At 45.7% G+C, this 20,836-nt stretch overlaps 1 protein-coding gene across 1 annotated transcript in view; it reads right to left on the minus strand.

The window, feature by feature from the left end:
* Positions 1 to 17,981, minus strand: part of LOC144479501 (ADAMTS-like protein 5) — a 125,889-nt gene extending 107,908 nt beyond the window's left edge. Inside the window, exons 1-2 of the mRNA XM_078198232.1 lie at positions 17,292 to 17,981; positions 16,849 to 16,921 (exon numbers count right to left, since the gene is read on the minus strand). Of these exons, the coding sequence (XP_078054358.1) occupies positions 16,849 to 16,921; positions 17,292 to 17,311 (93 nt within the window). The 5' untranslated portion in view covers positions 17,312 to 17,981. The remainder of the gene's footprint in view (positions 1 to 16,848; positions 16,922 to 17,291) is intronic.
* Between the last annotated feature and the right edge of the window lie 2,855 nt (positions 17,982 to 20,836).

Genomic DNA, 20,836 nt, shown 5'->3' on the forward strand with positions numbered 1-20,836 from the left:
CCGTTAACAAGGAAAATAGATTAGCTCTGGCAAGTTCAGCTCACTGCATGTCCGTTTTTGCTTTGTGGGCTGTTATAATCCTGATTAAAATAAATATTGGAAAAGTGAATACGCCCGACTGCAATCTGCTGCCTGTCTGCAAGCCAAACATGTTTTTTTGCTTTTATTTTTGGCAACTAACCCACCCTAACAGCATCCATGCTTATCAAGGAACTCCTAAAAACATCACCTGCTGTCATCAGTAACATGTAGTCCGTGTGCACAGCAGAAATACCCTTCAGTTAAAAAAATAGAATATTGAGCCAGACGATTCCGATTAATCAGCAGTCAAAGTGGCTACAATGTACTGAGACTGCAGGACAAAATCAATTTCACAAATTCTCCACCAAATAAAATACAAATTTTGTAATACAAATATGGGGACATAGGCACGGTGGCACAGTGGTTAGCACTGCTGCCTCACAGCGCCAGGGACCCGGGTTCGATTCCCAGCTTGGGTCGCTGTCTGTGCCGAGTCAGCACATTCTCCCCATGTCTGCGTGGGTTTCTTCCGGGTGCTCCGGTTTGCTCCCACAGTCTGAAAGACGTGCTGGTTTACTGCATTGGCCATGCTAAAATTCTCCCTCAGTGTACCCGAACAGGAGCCAGAGCGTGGCAACTAGGTGATTTTCGAAGTAACTTCATTACAGTGTTAAGCCTACTTGTGACACTAATAAATACATAAATAAATAAATATGGGTCGGGATTCTTCAGCCGTTCTGCTGCAGTGAACGGAGATTTGTCTGAGCGCCAAAATCTTTGTCCTCGCCTATAGTGGCAGCGGGACGTGAACAGCGAGAATTCTGGCCATGGTTTCTTGTAGTGCAGTGGGTAGCATGCCTGCCTTTGAGTCAAAATCTCTGGATTCAAGTCCCACTGCAAACCTGTTGGCCAAGCACATAATGTGGACAAACAGGAACAGGTTCACTAGGTTGATCCTGAGCTATCGCAATGAAGTTACTGTGAAAATCCCCTAGTCGCCACACTCCGGCGCCTGTTCGGGTACACTGAGGGAGAATTTAGTATGGTCAATGCACCTAACCAGCATGCCTTTCGAACTGTGGGAGGAAAGCGGAGCAGCCGGAGGAAACTCACGCAGACATGGGGAGAACGTGCAGACTCTGCACAGGCAATGACCCAAGCCGGGAATTGAACCCGGGTCCCTGGTGCTGTGAGGCAGCAGTGCTAACCACTGTGCCACCGTGCCGCCCATCACACCATCTGGGTTTGCAGTGGTTAGCAGTGCTGGATTTTCAACGCGTTTTCCACAGTGGGGTGGGGAGGGCCAACCGAGGGAGGTAAGGAGTCCCAAAAGGTTTTCATTGAATCATAGAATCCTACAGTGCAGAAGGAGGCCATTCGGCCCATCGAGTCTGCACTGACCACAATCTCACCCAGGCCCTATCCCCACAACCCCATGCATTTATCCTCGCTAGTCTCCCTGACACTAAAGGGGAAATTAGCACTGCCAATCCACCTAACCCGCACATCTTTGGAGAAGAGTGAATGAGAATATAAAGCTGTGTTGGTTCAACACAGCACAGACGCAAGAATAACATATAGACCAATGCCTAAGAGCGGTAAATCAATCGAGAGTGAGATTCTGTGGGACAATGACTACTGCATCTATTATGTTCCAAAAATTCTAGCAACTGGGTGCATAAAACCTTTTAAAATGGCACATCTTTAATATTAAAGCCTGAAGAGGGAATTTCATTCTTAACAGTGAAAAAAAATTAATTAATTAAAAATGAATCAGGATTAATATCAACAGTTCTCTTTCTATCTATTTATGATTTATAAAGGAACAATGTGTTCTTGATATCATTATGACAGCTGTGTTGAAGAACGCACTGAAGCTGACAGCATGTGGGAGTACGTAATGTCAACTCAGATGCATTCATTAAGTCAGAATATTTCAGTGATTGTACCATTTTAATTGTGAATGCTAATTAGGTTCTCGCACATGATCGGACTCAATAACCCCTTCCAATCATTTGATGTTTTATGAGCAAAAAAAAAACCAAACAAGTGCTTCACCATCCGATATCACCCTCTCGATTTGTTTAAGGAATGCAGCGGTGGTGGGAATCCGTCTGATTTCAATTTTCCAGGTCTCACGGGGACCCTGCACTGCAACATGAATTCTGTCAGTTGCCTGCTGGTCTCTCTGCCTTGTCCCTGGTTCATGGTGAGTTGATTGGCAGCTGCCCAGGGGCATTGGTGGACAGAAAGCACAGTTCAATCTCCAATTGAAAAGTGTAAATGACTATCAAAAGGAGTGCCATCCGGAATCCTAACTTACCCAAGTGTGACTGTTTGAGGTTTAGCATTAAAGAAAACCATGGGTGGAGGAGGGGAATAGCTTTAATAAAATCCAACGTTGGCCTTATGTCTCTCATGCATTTTCAATGAGTGCATTGTTGAGGAGGCAATCTTTAGCGAAAGGCTTACTTGAAGGACATGCGATGGGAGTGGATGAGTCCCGTCAGGAACCATATATACCAAAACTGATGCTGTTTTGCAGAATATCCACCATTATGCTCTGTTTTTTAACTGGGAAACTTAGATCCAATAGCAGAATACAGAACACTGAGATGGAATAGAATGGACAGAAAGTGAGGTAATAATCCTTAGATAACAGCAAGCTTGAGCTTTAGGAACCTGTTCGTGGGATGAAAGGAAATCTGAAGAAGCTAAAGAGTTTCTCAGATAAAAGCAAGAGGTCTCTGACGGAGGGCCATCCAGACTCAGAATGTTGACTCCATTCTCTCTCCACAGATGCTGTCAGACCTGCTGAGATTTTCCAGCATTTTCTGTTTTTGTTGTGGAAGAGTTTCTTAGCTTTGTTGAAGAATGAGCGAGAGTAGGAAATTATGTGATGATTCTTGATTTTGAATACAGAGAAGGGGACACTGGGTTCAGGACAGTAATTTTAGCTTAAGTAAGTTATGAGGAAGACTAAATTTGGCCTAGCCAATGAAGCCCACATTCCTTGAATGAATAACAACAAAAAAAAATGACAAAACAAAACCTCAGCAACAATTACCAAATTGTTTGGGAGGTGCGATGCCTCCTGGAGACTGGCACTGGTTACAATTTGTTGGGTGAAAATGGCTGGCACCAGACAATGTTATACCATCCCCCTGCCCAACACCCACCCAATGGGTGGGAATTTCCATTCCACCCTGCAGCGGACGTCATGGCGGATGGGAGTGGAAAATATGGAGACAGCAGAAAAATTAGTTTTATGATGTTGTAAAACCAGTTTGCAGGATAGTGACATACGGACTCTAATGGCGGGCCACATTTCCCACCTCGTACTGTGGGGAACGTATTTAGTATATTTTTGAATATTTTAATACTCATTAAGAGGGCTCCTCGCTGGGATCCTCCCCCCACACTGAATGAAGAGGCCATAATCATAGAATCCTAACAGTGCAGACAGACAGTGGTCATTTGGCCCATCGAGCCTACACCAACAACAATCCCACCCAGGCCCTTTCCCCTAACCCCCCTCACTGAGAGTCAATTTAGCATGGCCAATCAATCTGACCCGCACATCTTTGGATCGTGGGGGGGAAACTGGAGCACCCAGAAGAAACCCACACAGACGTGGGGAGAACATGCAAACTCTACACAAACCCGAGGCCGGAATTGAACCAAGGTCCCTGGCACTATGAGGCAGCTGTGCTAACCACTGTGCCACAGTGCCACCCATGCCAATGTATTTTACAACGCTGCGCAAATGTTGTGAATCTTGCACAGCACACGTCCTTCGTGACTTTGAGGTTCGTTCACCTACTTTGCGTAGCACTCCCGGCATTGTGGATTCTTCGTCAGGCTTAGCTGCCGACAGCACTTCACTCTCAGGGTTGGGGGGTGGAGGAGCATAAGGTCTTAGCTCTTACGTATGGGAGCTTGAGAGATCCCACAGAGCTCCACAGTTGCTCACGGTCAAGGGAGATGTCTCTGAACTTGGGGCAGCAGTCATCTTTGGTTTTGGAGCCATCCCCATGCTGTGCATCAGTCTGGGCGTGCATGATCATGCTTTAAATATGGCACCGGGGGCAAGGCAGCAGTGACGTCACAGCGTAGAAGGCAGAGTGCAGGCTGCCTACCAGTGTTCTGATGTATTTTCTTTGGATGAATATGTAATGAGCTCTGCAAGTGGATGGAACAGCATGAAGGCCCGCCATTGCAGGTGACGGGAAACCTGCCGTCTTTCATGCCCACCGTGGCCCTTAGTGCACAGATTGGAAAATTCCACCTCATGTCTGCTGAAGGTTAATATTGGTCCTAATAAACCTCACTTAACAGAGCCAATTTGTGAGATTGATACTGGCATTTGGATGATACTACATGCCCCTGCTTCAGCTGCACAGAATTCTATTGAGGGTACCAGCAGAAAGCAGCCAAATTCCGCTGGGAGACATTGGCCATTTGGGTGTGGACCTCTAATCAAAAGAAATCTAGCTGAGCTACAAATCAATACAACGAACTCTGAGCATTTTAGCTGAACCCTAGTTTGGGCTATTGCGCATAATCCTTTGACACGGCATCTGACATTACTTAGATCACAGGGAGCTCGCCCTTGCTTTGATCAAGTCTGATTCATTTGATAACGTGGGTTAGTGTTCAGTGACAGAGGACCACACAAGATTTCTGGCACCGACATGGGACCTCACAGGATACCTACATAATTTAAATGGTAAAATGAGCTCATCGTCCTCTGTGGAAGAATATTCTTAATTACTCTTTGGAGCTCATCAAAAACAAAGCCTTTGAGATAGAATGAGATTTCCTTGATGTGGAATCATAAAATCATACAGCACATTGGCAGGCCATTCAGCCCATTATTTCTGTGTCAGTTCCTAGGAAGAGCTACCCTATTAAGCCCACCCTCCTCCTCATTACCCTACAAAATGTTCCCTTTCGAATACGTATCCAACTCCCTTTCGAAAGTTGATGTTGAATCCGCTTTCACCGTCCTTTCCAAATCACAATCCACTGAGTAAAAATAAAACAATTCTCCTTCTCTTTCTTCATAGAAAACATTCCCACGGCTGAGGGGGCTCCTACCCCTTTAAACCAGTGGTGGATAACCTGCAGCCCGGGGGCCACATGCGGCCCATCTGGATTCTGAGTGCGGCCCAAGGGACATTTCGTTGACCGCTGCCCATGCGCAAGTTACCCCATTCTGCTGATTTCTGTCCATGTAGCTTCTTTTCCAACTGGTTTGACTAAAGTCATTCACACATAAAGCGAGGGCAAGTGAAGCGAGGTGCCTGCTGAGTGCAGACAACATGAGGCCAGCATAGATCAGACATGATCGTATTAAATGGCGGGACAGGCTTGAAGGGCTTGGTGGCCTAACCCTGCTTCTCTTTCCTGTGTTCCATCACTGACTGTGCACTCCCTCGGCTTTCAAAGTCATAGATCATAGATACCCTACAGTACAGAAAGAGGCCATTCGGCCCATCGAGTCTGCGCCGACCACAATCCTACCCAGGCCCTACCCCCATACCCCTACATATTTACCCACTAATCCCTCTAACCTACGCATCTCAGGACACTAAGGGCAATTTTTTTTTAGCATGGCCAATCAACCTAACCCGCACATCTTTGGACTGTGGGAGGAAACCAGAGCACCCGGAGGAAACCCACGCAGACACGAGGAGAATGTGCAAACTCCACACAGACAGTGACCCGAGCCGGGAATCGAACCCAGGTCCCTGGAGCTGTGAAGCAGCGGTGCTAACCACTGTGCTACTGTGCCGCCCATAAGTGTATTTTCTTTTGCTTTTACCATTTGAAGTTGATAGTTAATTATGATTATAGTTGAAAATCATTAAGCATTTTCTATAACTTATTAACATTTACTGAGTATTAAATGTATTCAATCAAGTGCTGGAAGCAGTTGGCGAGATAGTGGAGTGTGTCTGGAGGAGGTTGGAGTGTTCGTGGAATGTAGTTGGAGGAGTCTGGAGTGTTAGTGGGGTGATAGTGGAGTGTGTTTGGAGGAGGTTGGAGAGACAGTGGAGTGTGGTTGGAGAGACAGTGGAGTGTGGTTGGAAGAGGTTGGAGTGAGCCTCGAGCAGGTTGGGTAGATGTTTAGATTGATGGGGTTGCAGATGTAGAATCCATCCAGTTCACTTTCTAACATCCTGGTATGATGTAGTAATGATTGCAGCAATGAAATAGTCCATAACAGACTTTGACATGAGGCAGTGATCACTTTGGAAACTGTAGGTCCAAAGCCACCTGTTCCTTTTATTTTATTTTTTACTCCATCCTGAAAGTTACAAAGCCAATGCTCAGAATGGACCGGGCAAACTCGAATCCATTCCTTGCTTGCTCCAAAAACCCAATTGAATCCAATTCACGGTCCCCCACAAGAGAGACAAAGAAGATCCAAGCTGACAAGATAAGGCATTGTACCCCATCTTGGGTTTGGTCTGATGTTTAACCAAAAGATCGATACTTGTTCCTTTTAACATGATGCATTGGTCAGGTGGGCGGAAAAGTGGCAATTGGAATTCAACCGAGAAGTGAGGTGACGCATTTGGGGAGGCAAAATAAGGTAAAGGACTATACACTTAATGGGAGAATAATGAGGGATATAGAGAAAGTTAAGGAGCTTTGGGTTAATGTCTGCTGATCCCTGAGGGTTGATAGGGTGATTAAGAAATCATATGCAATTATTTCCTTTACTAGCAGAGATATAGAATAGGAGAGCAGGGAGGCCAAGCTGGAATGATATAAAACCACAACTTGAGTATTGTGTGCAGCTGTGGCCACCTCATTACAGAAAGGATGTAATTGCACGAGAGAGGGCTCAGAGGGATGTACGAGAATGTTGTCAGGACTGGAACTGTAGCTAAGAGGAAAAGTTGGAAAGACTGCGGTTCTTCTCCTTGGAACAGAGGAAGCTCAAGGGAGATTTGTTTGAAATGTGCAAAATTGTGAGGATAGAATGGATGGTAAAGACCTGTTTACTTTAGCAGAGAGATCAGTGAATAGGTGTCATAGATTTAAAGTGATTGCTATAAAGATTAGCAAAGAGATGAGGAAAGGTTTTTCACCCAGAGAGCAGTAGAGGTCTGGAACTCACTACCTGAACAGGCAGAAGAGACTGAAACCCTCAACTCAAGGTGTCGGGACATGCTCTTCAAGTATTGTAACCTGGACCAAATGCTGGAAAGTGGGACCAGGCTGGTGGCTCATTTTTTGGCCGGCGCAGACACGATGGGTCAAGTGGCCTCTTTCTGTTCCGTGACCTTTCTATGACTTACAATATCACATCTCGGGTTACTCATACTGTGTCCCAAATATTATTTCTGAAAGCAATCTCCCCAATTGGCATTCGAATGAATCAACATAAATTGTTCCCACTATCTTGCTAAGGAGCCTACTTGTGCCCTCACTCATGGAAATACTCTTTGTGGATTAGTTTTGAATTTATTGCTCTTCAGGTGTCAATGTGGAAACCATGAGGAATTCTGACAAATAGGCTCAAGGAGGTTTCTTCCAGTGAGCAGCTAAAGGGATTAATTTATTATAATAGGCGATTGGCAGAACTCTGGCATCAACTACTCAACAACAACATTTAACAATAGAACAGGGGGAGATTGCTTGGAATAATTCCCTATGAACCGATATTCACCTCTATTATCTAACTGAGGGGTTATTGCTACATCGTCTCTCTTGACATTTGAATTCATGACCCTGACTGCACTCTGCTTGCTATTTTTCACCCAACTATAGAACCATTATTAAAAGAAAAGACTCCAGTTTGCTCTTTGGGAAATCACAACATTTAAAAGAGGCAATTTCACATGTTCGCATATTTCAAAAGGCATGAGGTCAGGATGGAGGCAGACTGTTGGAATAAAATGAGTGGGGAGCTTTACTTTGTATTTTACACCCTGGGAGTGCTTGAGAATTGGCAAGATGTCCATTCCTCACTGCACTCGCAGTCACATTGAAAAGCACAAAATTCACCTCCGAAACTGGTGCAGATGTTTCTCAGAAGGAGTAGACTTTATCAAACTCCAGTACTGTCCGATACACACAGCTAAATACAAGACATAATTTTTGCAAAAACCCCTCCTTCCAACCACATCCCCCAACCCCCACCACCAGGCTATCTCCATCTTGTTCTTGAGTTTGCTACATCTGTGTTGCAATCACTCTCAACTGCAGTAAAATGACCAACACATTTTCTCTCTATGTTACGATGAGAAGTCAGGCAGACGCGAAATTTTAACCCTGTTTTCTCTTCCTACAGATGCTGCCAGAGCTGCTGAGGTTTTCCAGCATTTTCTATTATTTTTTCCAGATTCCAACACATTTTGCTTACGATACATACCTCTTTGGGTTTAATTTCAGGAGGTGAGTGATCTATCATCAACTTTTTCCAGGAAGTTACAGTATTTGAACACTTCCCGATACCCCTCAAAAATGATTGGCTCTAAACAAAGCCACTTTTCTTAAACAAAAACAGAAAATGCTGCAAAATCTCGGCAGGTCTGACAGCATCTGTGGGGAGAGAATAAAGCTAATGTTTCAAGCCTAGATGACCCTTTGTCAGAGATAGACTTGTCTGTTTGAATGGACAGTCACTCTTTTTGAAGGTTAAAAAGGAGCGAAGGACCTTTCACACAGATGGTTAAGTGGGAGAGATAAGTAATTTCAAATAGTTCAGGTCCACTCTCTGATAAAGTAGTAAAGATGAAAGATTAAATGGATGAGCTTTGAGAGAATGAGAACCATTCCAACAGAGTGGGTTGTGAAGTGCAATGAGTTTGAAGAGCAGAAGGAAAGACCTCACTTTGAGAATAGGTGAGGTATGTGGTTGAAAGATGGAGAAAATCAAAATATTTGGGATGAGGGCAGGCATGAGAGATTGAGACGAGAGATTGTGGGATAAACATCAACACAGTTTGGTTGGGCCAAACTACCTGCTTCCGTTTTCAATTTTTGTGTAGATTTTCCTGTGTATGTTTCGATATTGAATGATGACAGGCTAGATGGTTCTGGAGAGCATCAGGATCAAGCCTGATGTTGTGTTTCTTTCATGTCCAATATGAACTTTTCAGCAAATATTGAACTATTCCTCCCCACCCCTCATGCCCCACCACCTACTCCATCGTTTAGAGACACCGAGTTCAACCAAAGCAGCGGCACAGTGGCAAGCACTGCTGCCTCACAGCTCAAGGACCCGGGTTCAATTCTGGCCTTGGGTGACCGTCCGTGTGGAATTTGCACATTCGCCCCATGTCTGTGTGGGTTTCCTCCCACACTCCAAAGATGTGCAGGTTAGGTGGATTAGCCATGTTGAATTGCCCCTTAGTGTCCCAAGATGTGTGGTTTAGATCGATTAGCCATGGGAAATATGTGGGGTTACAGAAAGAAGGCCTGGGTAAGATACTCTGACAGAGAGTCGGCGGAGACTCGATGGGCTGAATGGCCTCTTCTGCACTGTAAGGATTCTATGATATGATTCTATGAAATGTTGCTATGATTAAGTCAGAGCTATCTCAGCACAAAATCAAGGGATCCTCTACTCGCGTGGCTGAGTACCACAGTGCATTTACTCAACATGCTATGGCAAACCTTAGGCAGTGGTTTTACCACAGACATTTACCACAGCATGAAACTGATGTTAAGAACTCAACACCCTACATCTAGGAGTCAATTCTGGAAAAAGAAAAGCATTACACACATCAGCATTCCATTACGTGTGTTCAAACTTCATCTCCCACAGCACAACACTGCATGGAGAGGGCACATTGCCACCTGTAAATAACTTCAAAAACAATGCATTCTGGAAAAACTCCTGGTATGTGGCATAACAACAATGTGCTAAGTCTATTTGGGGTTACACAGCTGCAGTGAACTGAATAAGTGGCAGCTCCATGGGGAAGGTGAGTGACTTCATAGTAGGCGATGGTCCAAGTGCTGGTAAATGGGATTAATATAGATTGGTGTGTGTTGGTAGGCATAGTCATGGTGGGCTGAAGAGCCTGTTTCTGTGCTGTATGACTCAATGACTTGTTATCATTGAGAAACTGCCATTTCTATTATCTGTGGATTCTTTCATACAACGCTGTGGCACTCATGACAACAGACATGTTGGGCAAGTGTAGACGTTCACAAGGGGCAGCACAGTGGTTAGCACTGCTGCCTCACAGCGCCAGGGACCCGGGTTCAATTCCGGACTTGGTCACTGTGTGTGGAGTTTGCACTTTCTCCCCGTGTCTGCTTGGATTTCCTCCGGGTTCTCCAATTTTCCCCCCCACAGTCCAAAGATGTGCGGGTTAGGTTGATTGGCCATGTTAAATTGACCCTGGTGTCAGGGAGATTAACAAGGTAAATGTGTGGAGTTACGGGAATAGGGCCTGGGTGGGATTGTGGTCAGTACAGATTCAATGGGCTGAATGGCCTCCTTCTGTACTGTTGGAATTCTATGATTCTATGAAATATCACGCTCCCAGTTGATTATCTGATTATCTCTCAGTGGGCTGCAGTTTTTTTATTGCATTGTGACTCCAGCAGTCTCTTTAGATAAACACTAAACTATCATAACTGGGAACTGGCTGCTCGCCCTGACCTAAAACAATGCAAGCCTGAATAAGTCAATGTTTAAAAGTAAAGTGCCACGCTAATGAAGATCACTTGGAACCTTTCATGCACGCTGTCTGACCCAAGCAGTGTGGCGCGTTGCAGGAAACTACCCCTTGGCTATTTGCTTTTAAGGTGTTGATCCTTACACATGTGTAAGTGGAAGCTACAGGAGTCTACCTGTGGAAACATGTTGTTCACACCTTCCGTCTGATCTATTTCCAGGTTAAAAAAAACATTCGAATGGTGGAGGTTCACAGAAGAGCGATGAGGCCAGTGCCTTGTGTCAGGAGTCTAAGCACAGTAAGAAGTCTCACAACACCAGAGACTTCTTACTGTGCTTATCCCAGTCCAACGCCGGCATCTCCCACATTAGGAGTCTAAGCCATGTGAAGAAACTCTCCAGTCATTTTACTTTGGTTCACAGTGCTTCGCACAAAGGGCATTATTCATGTTTGAGCTTTGACCCTAGGTTTCGGAAGGCAATATGACTCCAAGTGGTGACAAAGCTGAGGAAGATCCTTAAATGTGTATACTTCTATACTGAGATAAGAGGTGAGAGCACAGGACAATTGTCTTCTGATTTGGGAGCACAGTGCTCACTGGATTGACGAGATTTTAACTCACTCAAAACTACCTACATAAACAGAGTCAAAATTGGGCTCCATGGCATGGTGGCACAGTGCATTGCTGCCTCACTGTACCAGGGACCCAGGTTCAATTCTGACCTTGGGTGACTTTCTGTGTGGAGTTTGCAAGTTCTCCCCCCCATGTTTGTTTGGGTTTCCTCTGGGAGCTCTGGTCTCCTCCTACAGTCCAAAGATGTGCTGGTTAGGTGGATTGCCCATGATAAATTGTCCCTTATTGTCTCAAGGTGTGTAGGCTAGGGGAATTACCGGGGTAAATACATGGCGTTACGGGGATAGGGCCTGGGGGCAATGCCTTGAGGGAGAGTCGGTGCAGACTCGATGGGCCGAATGGCCTCCTTCTGCACTGCCGGGATTCTATGAAGTGTGACAACAGGCTTTTATCACTGGGCCACAAACAACATAATCGCCATGCTAAAAGCAACAGAACTGGAGAAACTAAAGTCCCAGCTTTAGTTCTAACTTGAACCTGATCCTTTTTCCACTGCAGTGACAGGAACTTTGACATGTTCTGAGACTTCTATTATGTGGCTGTGATGTTTAACTGATGATTAATGTGACATGTCAGGACAAAGGAAAACAAGGCCACTTTTAAAGGAATATCACTTCTGTTCCAACTAAACAGAAGTTAAGTTGCCTATCATATAGTCGGACCTGTATTCCCACATACGAGTCTTACACAGCTGCCTTTAGGGAATCAAGAGACTCTCAATTATAGATTGCAGGCAGCTGCCCAAGATTCGTGGTAAGAAGTCTCGCTACACCAGGTTAAAGTCCAATAGGTTTATTTGGTAGCAAAAGCCACTAGCTTTTGGAGCGCTGTTCCTTCATTCAGGTAGCACTTACCTGATGAAAGAGCGGCGCTCCAAAAGCTAGTGACTTTTGCTATCAAATAAACCTGTTGGACTTTAACCTGGTGTTGTGAGACTTCTTACTGTGCTTACCCCAGTCCAACGCCGGCATCTCCACATCAAGATTCATGGGTCAGGGACTGACAGTCCTCATACAGGCCTCAGAGCAACATAAGAGCAATAATAAAGACTGCATAATACTTAGTGTAGCTAGGCCAGTGGTTCCCAAAGGGTGCAGCGCGCCACACTGGTGCGGCGAGAGAGGGTGGCAAGTGTGGCGGGAAGATTCAAGGACAATCAAAGAAACATTTAAACATGGATTAGCTATTTTTCCAAAGTGATTGTTTTATACTTTCTGGATGTCCCATGATCATATTATAAAGTAGTTGTGTTCTATGTTATGAATCAAGCACTGCTAGGAGTTGTTTTTTTTTATTTTTGAATGTATTTCTTATCAATAAAAAATTCGGTGAGGCGCGAGCAAATTTTTTTTATTCCGAAAGTGCGGCCAGTGAAAAAAGTTTGGGAACCACTGTGCTAGGCACTATAAGTGCTCTTAATGAAGATCAAAACTTAATTGACAATTAAGAAATCAACCTATATTTATTGGTGTAATTAATAATGAGAATCCATTTTGCAAGTCTCATCCCACCCTTGACATAAGCCAGAGCAAATGCCCTGGTTGACACATGAGCGGGATTTCTGGCTGCACTCACCCCAATTCTGGATAATTCCGCCTGAGGTCAATGGACCTTTGCATGGTCCCATGGTGGGCGGGGTGGGAAAGTTCCACCCGTAACCTTCAACCAGGACTGACTGTTTCTCTCTGGCAGGTCACCCGCCAAAACAACAAAAAAAGCTTGCATTTGTATAGCACATTTAACAGAATAATAATTTCCCAAAGTGCTTAATCAGACAAACATTGACACCAAGTCAAAGGAGGAGACATTACGACTGGTGATCAAACTGCTTGATCAAAAAGGTTTGACTTAAGCAGGCGTCTTAAAGGAGGAGAGGGAGGCAATGAGGTTCAAAGAGGGAATTGCATATCTTGAGGCTGAGACATCTGGAGGAACGGTCACCGATCATGGCCTGAAGGAAAGCAGGGATGTGCAAGAATTGGAGGAATACAGAGGTCTCAGTGAGTTGTAGGTTTAGAAGAGGCTAAAGAGAGAGGGGAAGGATTCGAACATAAGGATGGGATGTTTAAATCTGAGGCTTTTAAAAATTCATTTGTGGGACATGGGCGTCGCTGGCTGGTCAGCATTTATTGCCCATCCCTAGTTGCCCTTGAGAAGGTGGTGGTGAGCTGCCTTCTTGAATCGCTGCAGTCCACGTGCTGTGGGTTGACCCACAATGCCATTAGGGAGGGAGTTCCAGGATTTTGACCCAGTGACTGCGAAGGAACGGCGATATACTGGATTTGGTGGATTGAGCTCCAATTTAGCCAGCAAGTACGAGGGATGTTTGGTAATTTAATAAAATATAAATTCTGTCATGGGATGTGGGCATCACTGGCAAGAACAGCATTTATTGCCCCATTCCTACGTGCCCTTGAACTGAGTGGCTTTCAGAGTCAACCACATTGCTGTGGCTCTGGAGTCACATATAGGCCAGACCAGGTGAGGACAGCAGAATTCTTTCCCTAAAGGACATGAGCGAGATAAGTTTTTAATGACAATCGGCAATTGTTTTGTGGTCACTATTATTGAGACTAGCTTTTAATTCCAGATTTTATTAAGTGAATTCAAAATCCACCAGCTGCCATGGTAAGGTTTGAACCCATGTGCCCCAGAGAATTATTCCGGGCTTCTGGATTACGAGTCCAATGACATTACCATTACGCCCCCTTGTGATGGTTTCCCTCTCAAAATCCTTCATCTCACCAGCTGTACCGGTATGTTCAAACAGGCGGCCCCTGTGATATTACAAAGGAAAATCCACGCTCTTATTTACAATGATGCCGCAAATAAGATCATCTGTTAATATGGTTATTCATATTATTTTAATGTAGGGGAGCAATTTAACGAGTTACTCATTTTATTTAGAATATCACCTGATCGTTTAAAAAAAAATCTTATTCAACAGGAACATAACACGATGGCACAGTGGTTAGCACTGCTGCCGCACAGTGCCAGGGACTCGGGTTCAATTCCAACTTTGAGTGACTGTCTGTATGTACATTCTCCCCGTGTCTGCGTGGGCTTCCCCTGGGAGCTCCCGTTTCCTCCCACACTCCAAAGATGTGCGGGTTAGGTTGATTGGCCATGCTAAAGTTGCCCCTTAGCGACGCAAGATGTGCAGGTTATGGAGGGATTAGTGGGGTTACGGGAATAGGCACTGAGTGGAAAGTCTGTGCAGACTTGATGGGCCGAATGGCCTGCTTCTGCACTGTAGGGATTCTATGTTAACAATATCAGCTTCCCCTTTAGTTTGGTTGAGTTGCTGAGCGTGACGAGGTGCCAGGTTTGATTGCCACTCTGTGCCGTTAACTAATCTCCACCAGGGTAGTCAGGGTACGACAGCTTTCCTCAGTGCCCTGATATCCTGATTATTATCCAGTGCCTCCCACTTCGCCTCCTCCCACCTGCCTTGTTGCTAAGCGTGGAAGTCAGCTGATCACAGGGTTAATCTTATCTGTGAGGCACTCCCAAGTTTCAACAGACTGCTGAGTCTTGATGAACAGAGACTCCAGAGAAACAGAAAGAGAGGCTTGAGAAGGACAACTGACCGAGAAAAATGAAATGGACGGTGAACTGAATGAGCCCAATTGGTCCAGTTTGGTCTTGATTCATCTGAAAATTGAAGTAACTGAGCTAGTGGTTTAGTTTTGGTTAGAATGTGCAGTTTGGTCACTTCCTGGGACTTCCTCTGTCTATTTATTTATTAGTGTCACAAGTCGGCTTACATTAACACTGCAATGAAGTTACTGTGAAAATCCCCCAGTCGCCGCACTCCGGCGCCTATTCAGGTACACTGAGGGAGAATTTAGCATGGCCGATGCACATCTTTCGGACTGTGAGTGGAAACCCACGCAGACACGGGGAGAACGTACAGACTCCGCACAGGCAGTGACCCAAGCTGGCAATTGAACCTGTGTACCTGGTGCTGTGAGGCAGCAGTGCTAACCACTGTGCCGCCCAGCCTTCCGTATTCTGTTAGCACGTTGGCCACTCGCTGAATGTTTTCCTAAATCACAACATTTGCTGCGCTCCACCAGTAATGCATCCTGTGGGATGTCTCGACAAATAGGGTAATGTGCTCTGATATTCATAGGCTAATGTTACAGGAACAGCAGGAGCACATGGAAGTACCAGTTTGACATAAATGTAAATTCAAATGCACGGGATGATTATAGAGTTGGAGGGCGTAGCCAATTACTACTGATCTGCATTCAATATATCAGCTTGTTGTTGGTTATCTGTCTACACACATATAGTCATGATGTGGAGATGCCGGCGTTGGACTGGGGTAAACACAGTAAGAAGTTTAACAACACCAGCTTAAAGTCCAACTGTTGGACTTTAACCTGGTGTTGTTAAACTTCTTACTGTGTACACACATATAATCAGGCAATATAGAGAGAGATATGTATCTGACATGCCATACGGGATTTACAGTTACATAAGTGCATGTAGTTGATGTCTACAAAGTCTTTTGCATCAAAGTGACTGCACATTGGTTCAACCCGAGTATAAAGACAATTAACTTAAATTAAACAAACTAAAGGACAAATTGAAAGAACAGCCCCTTAAAGGGACACTGCATCAATCAGAAACAAATTGCAAAGGAAACTTTAAACATATCAGCCATGATTGAATGGCACAGCAGACTCGATGGGCCAAATGGCCTAATTCTGCTCCTATATCTTATGAACTTATTAATTTATTAAACCAAAATGCGATTAGCGGAGTGGATAAAATACCCCAGTCCCCGAAGTGCTCACCAGGCATGGAAGGACTCATTAGTGCTGGAGTGCTCCCTCTCCAGGGACACCCAACCGCGAATATAGCTGCGGTAGAGGGGCAGACAGTTAGCCCCCCCCCAATCTCCTGCTGTCTGGACCGGTTTATGGCAAGTTTGGCCAAGCCCAGGAGCAGGTTGTCTTTATAAATGCATCATGTTAGGAACTTTCCCCTTCCAAAAAGACAACCTCAGAACGAAGGAACTGAAAATAGTAGTCAATTTAACCATTAGCCGATGCCTTTTAAACTTACTAACAGTTTCGCTTCAAAAGTCAGCAACAAAACAAGACAAAGAGGATATGGAAGGTAAAATCCTAAATTAGCTGTCGCACATTAATTACTGGTGAATGCTCAGGCATATTTAGCTGGCATTGTTGTTGGTGTGTGTGTCTGTGTGTATGTGGATGTGTGTGTGGATGTCTGTGTGTAGGTGTGTGCACAGATGTGTGTGTGTGTTTGATGTGGATATGTGTGAGTATCTGTGTGGGGATGTCGGTGTGCAGATGTGTGTGTATCTGTGTGTCGATGTCGGTGTGCAGGTGTGTGTGTATCTGTGTAGATGTCGGTGTGCAGATGTGTGTGGGTCTGTGTGGTCGTGTGTATTTGTGTGTGTGTGTATGTGTGGATATGTATGCGTGGATGTCTATATTTGTGTGTGTGTGGATGTGTGTGCAGTGTGCATGTGTATATGACACTGATTCAGTTTGCACTGTTACGTACCTGAGCACTGCAGAGGGCTCCAACCCCCAGTACCAACCCAGCCAGCAGCCAAAATCTCCAGCAGTGCCATCTCCTAAAGAGAGTGTGGGGGGAAAGACACACACACACACATTAAGACGGCATAGAAGAGAGACAAGGAGCTCAGAATCCCCCTTCCGGCAACCAACAATACCCTAAACACTTTAACTGACCACAATAAATTGCCATCTCCATCAAATTACAAAGCACAGGGCATCATCCCAGCATCAGCCATGAAATAAACTGCACCATTCAATCCTTAAATATTCAGCAATGCCAACACCCGATGATCCAAGTTTAAAATATGTATGAAAGCAAAGGGCGCAGACACTATTCTGTAAGGCTTCAGGGAGTTAACTCTGACAGACAGGCAGTATCAATGATGGAACACGATTTCACTGGGAGCTGAAACGAAGTGCACATACCAGGAAGACAGAAGGAACATGCTTGATCCGAATCGTCTGCTCTCTCAGCCAGAGAACCTATCTTGGACTGTCATCTCGGAGCTTCGTGGCTACTCAAATCTTCAGAATCGATCGCCTGCAACATTGACAATTCCAAAACTCCGCCACAGATCTCAAGGAGGGGGTGTTCAAATCTTCAGCTGCTGAAACTGGAGGGCGATGAATTTGTAATTATTCAGTCGTATTAAAAGTGCAGCCAGAATTCAGTCGCTGCTTTGCGTGATTTAACGTGGTCATTTATTAAATCTCAATAACCACCCCCCCCCCCCTCCTTCTCCTCCGCCTCCCCCTCCCGTCAATCTCTCCCTAAAGATTAAAGCACAGCTCCTTAATTGTTAGTTAATTTCTTGCAAATTTAATCCTTCTCAGAATGTTTCTCTTCCTTCGGAAATGCAGACACGTGTTTTACTAGCCACTTGCACTGATCCCTTGTAACTAACACACAGGTAGGTGATTCATTGCTGGGTCCATTTGGGTGAAAAATTCCAAGCATCGGTGACCGTCTGGATGTTGAAAAGTTTAGGATCAGCGCAAAGTTTGGAAACTTCTCGCGACTAAAAAAACACACACACACAATCCCGAGAAGTGAAGAGAATGTTGTTTTCCGGGTGTCTCATGTATTGTATCAGTGCTTGTTAAACAGCAAAGGGCCAGTCTCAGACAACTCAACTACATATTCATGAACTGGGCGTGTTTTTGTTTAAAGGGACAGCATCTTCCCAGGAATCGTTAATATATCCATGTAGGTGTACACCTCCTCCAGTTAAATACTGGGTAGATCACGGGCACAATGTATGTAGTAGCGGTAATGTCACTTGGACTGGTAATCCAGTGCCCCGGGGTTGTTCCTGGGACTGGGGTTCTGGTGGGATTTAAATTCAATTAGCATTGTGGAATTGATAAACGGGTCTAAATTAGGGTGACCGTGAAACCATTACAAAAAAACCCCATCTGGTTCAAGGGATGGGTAACAAGTGCTGAACTTGCCAGCGATGCCCACATCCCGTAAAAGAGTAAATAAAACTCCCTACCCTAGGGTGGGATATTCAGCTCTCCACCCCCACCCCCCTCCCCCCGCCCCCCCCCCCCCCCCCGCACTCCCATGGCTCATTTTCTGGCGGTGGAAAATTCTTGCCATTGCTGAGATTGTAGAATCATAGAATTCCTACAGTGCAGGAGGAGGCCATTCAGCCCATCGACTCTCCAGCTGAGCATCCCAGCCAGGCCCTATCCCCTTAACCCTACGTATTTACCCTGCTAATTCCCCTAACCTACACATCCTGGGTCACTAAAGGGCAACTTAGCATGGCCTATCCACCTAACCTGCAAATCTTTGGACTGTGAGTGGAAACCGGAGCACCTGGAGGAAACCCACGCAGACATGGGGAGAATGTGCAAACTCCAGACAGACAGTTGCCGAAGGTTGGAACTGAACCCAGGTCCCTGGCGTTGTGAGGCAGCAGTGCTAACCACTGTGCTGCCATTTTCCGGTCCCACCAATGTCCATGACATTTTGTGTGTGTTGCCTGCCCCCGCTGGAGGACGGGGTTGGTGGGGTGGGGGGGGGGGGGGGGGTGGGGGGGTGGGGGGGGGGGGGGGTGGGGGGTGGGGGGGGAGTGGGGGGTGGGGGGGGAGTGGGGGGGGGTGGGGGGGGAGTGGGGGGTGGGGGGGGGTGTCGCCTTTTGGCAGGACTGGAAGATTCCACTGGTGGGAAGTTCTAGAAATCCCATCCCCAGTTACCGACTCCATCACTCCCTCTCACTCCCTGGCTGTGAACAGGGTTCGCCACCCTGGTGTCACAACTGACCCCAAGATGAGCTTCTGACCACATATCGGCGGCATCACTAAGACTGCTTACTTCCCGCACCATAACAACATGCAATTCTGCTCCTGCCTCTTCAGTTGAAACCCTCAGACCCAGATGTGACTGCTCCGATGCACTCTGCAGCCGAACTTCCACATTCTGCTCTCCTTAAACTTGAGGTCAACGCTCGCCCCCCCCCAACCGCCCCCGCCCCCCCATGCTAACTGATCTACCTTGGCCTTGTGATGCATTCTTATGTTAAAGATGCTCTTAGTTTTTTTAAAATTAGCGTCACAAGTAGGCTTACATTAACATTGCAATGAAGTTACTGTGAAAATCCCCAGGTGGCCACACTCCGGTGCCTGTTCGGGTACACTGAGGGAGAATTTAGCATCTAACCAGCATGTCTTTTGGAGTGTGGGAAGAAACTGGAGAACCCGGAGGAAACCCACGCAGACATGGGGAGAATGTGTAGACTCCACACAGACAGTGACCCAAGCCGGGACTCGAACCCAGGTCCCTGGCGCTGTGAGGCAGCAGTGCTAACCACTGTGCCACCGTGCCACCCATGGTGTAGCCTGCCGACCTGGGATTGTCAATCAGCGCCGAAAGCAAACATGAATGAAACTTCAGTACATTGCCCATGGGTGCCCAGAAGAAACCCAGTTTGCCTCAGAGCCTATTGGTGTTGTTGTGGGCACTGTTATGAGGGTCTGCAGTATTTGGAGCTTATGAAGCCCTATCTCGTGGCTGAAGTTTGAAACTGCAGGCATGTCTGATGAGGCCCACATGATGCATGAAGCAAATTAACATTGCAACTTTGGTCAGTGAGCCCAAGTCTCCCCCCAACATTGGGCAGCCAGCTCCAAAGCCCAAGGAGCGTGGTGTTGTTCAGATTTTTTTGTTAATTAGAAATTTAAGGACCTGAAGCTTTGCAGCCTCATCAGTTGATGAATTGTAAATCAGAACTCCGTGATCTGCATCTTAGGAAATGGGAGAATAAAATGCCAATTACTGGAAACATGGTTTTTAAACTTTATATGTAGCTTCCAATGTTATATGGCATATTTCCATGCAATCCACAACCCCAAGGTACCTCCTCTCTATGAATTATTGTTGATGTTTATGTGAAGTGTATAATTGATTCTGTTTGCCCTTTGTCCGACATCTGATTTATGGGATGGTGCAGAAGGCCTGTGTCCAAGCTCCCTGATGGGCCAGATGACATATATAACTCAGGCATCCAATGCACGGTGAGTTAATGTTGGGAATCAGGAAGTGGGAGGCAATGCAACTGTGATTCCCATTTACTCGGGTGGAGGGGGAAGAAGGAGGAAGAAGGAGGTTGCGAGCTTCTTGGTTCCATTTCCCTGATAGTCCAGGAGGTTAAAGTTTATAAAGCTAGGGCAACTTAAGGTGAGTATTCATCCAAAGATTCCACTTCCCTCAAATGTTTAGGCAATTTCTAATTTCCATACAACTTCTTAGAATCCCGACAGTGCAGAAGGAGGCCTTTCGGCCCATCGAACCTGCACTGACAATAATCCCATCCAGATCCTATCCTGGTAATCCCACATATTGACCCTGCTAATCACCCTGACACTAATGGTTAATTTAGCATGGCCAATCAACCTAACCAGCACATTTTTGGACTATGGGAGGAAACCAAACTAAACCCACGCAGACACGGGGAGAATGTGCA

The sequence above is a fragment of the Mustelus asterias genome, chromosome 26, assembly GCF_964213995.1.
Source record: "Mustelus asterias chromosome 26, sMusAst1.hap1.1, whole genome shotgun sequence".
NCBI classification, from domain to species: domain Eukaryota; kingdom Metazoa; phylum Chordata; class Chondrichthyes; order Carcharhiniformes; family Triakidae; genus Mustelus; species Mustelus asterias.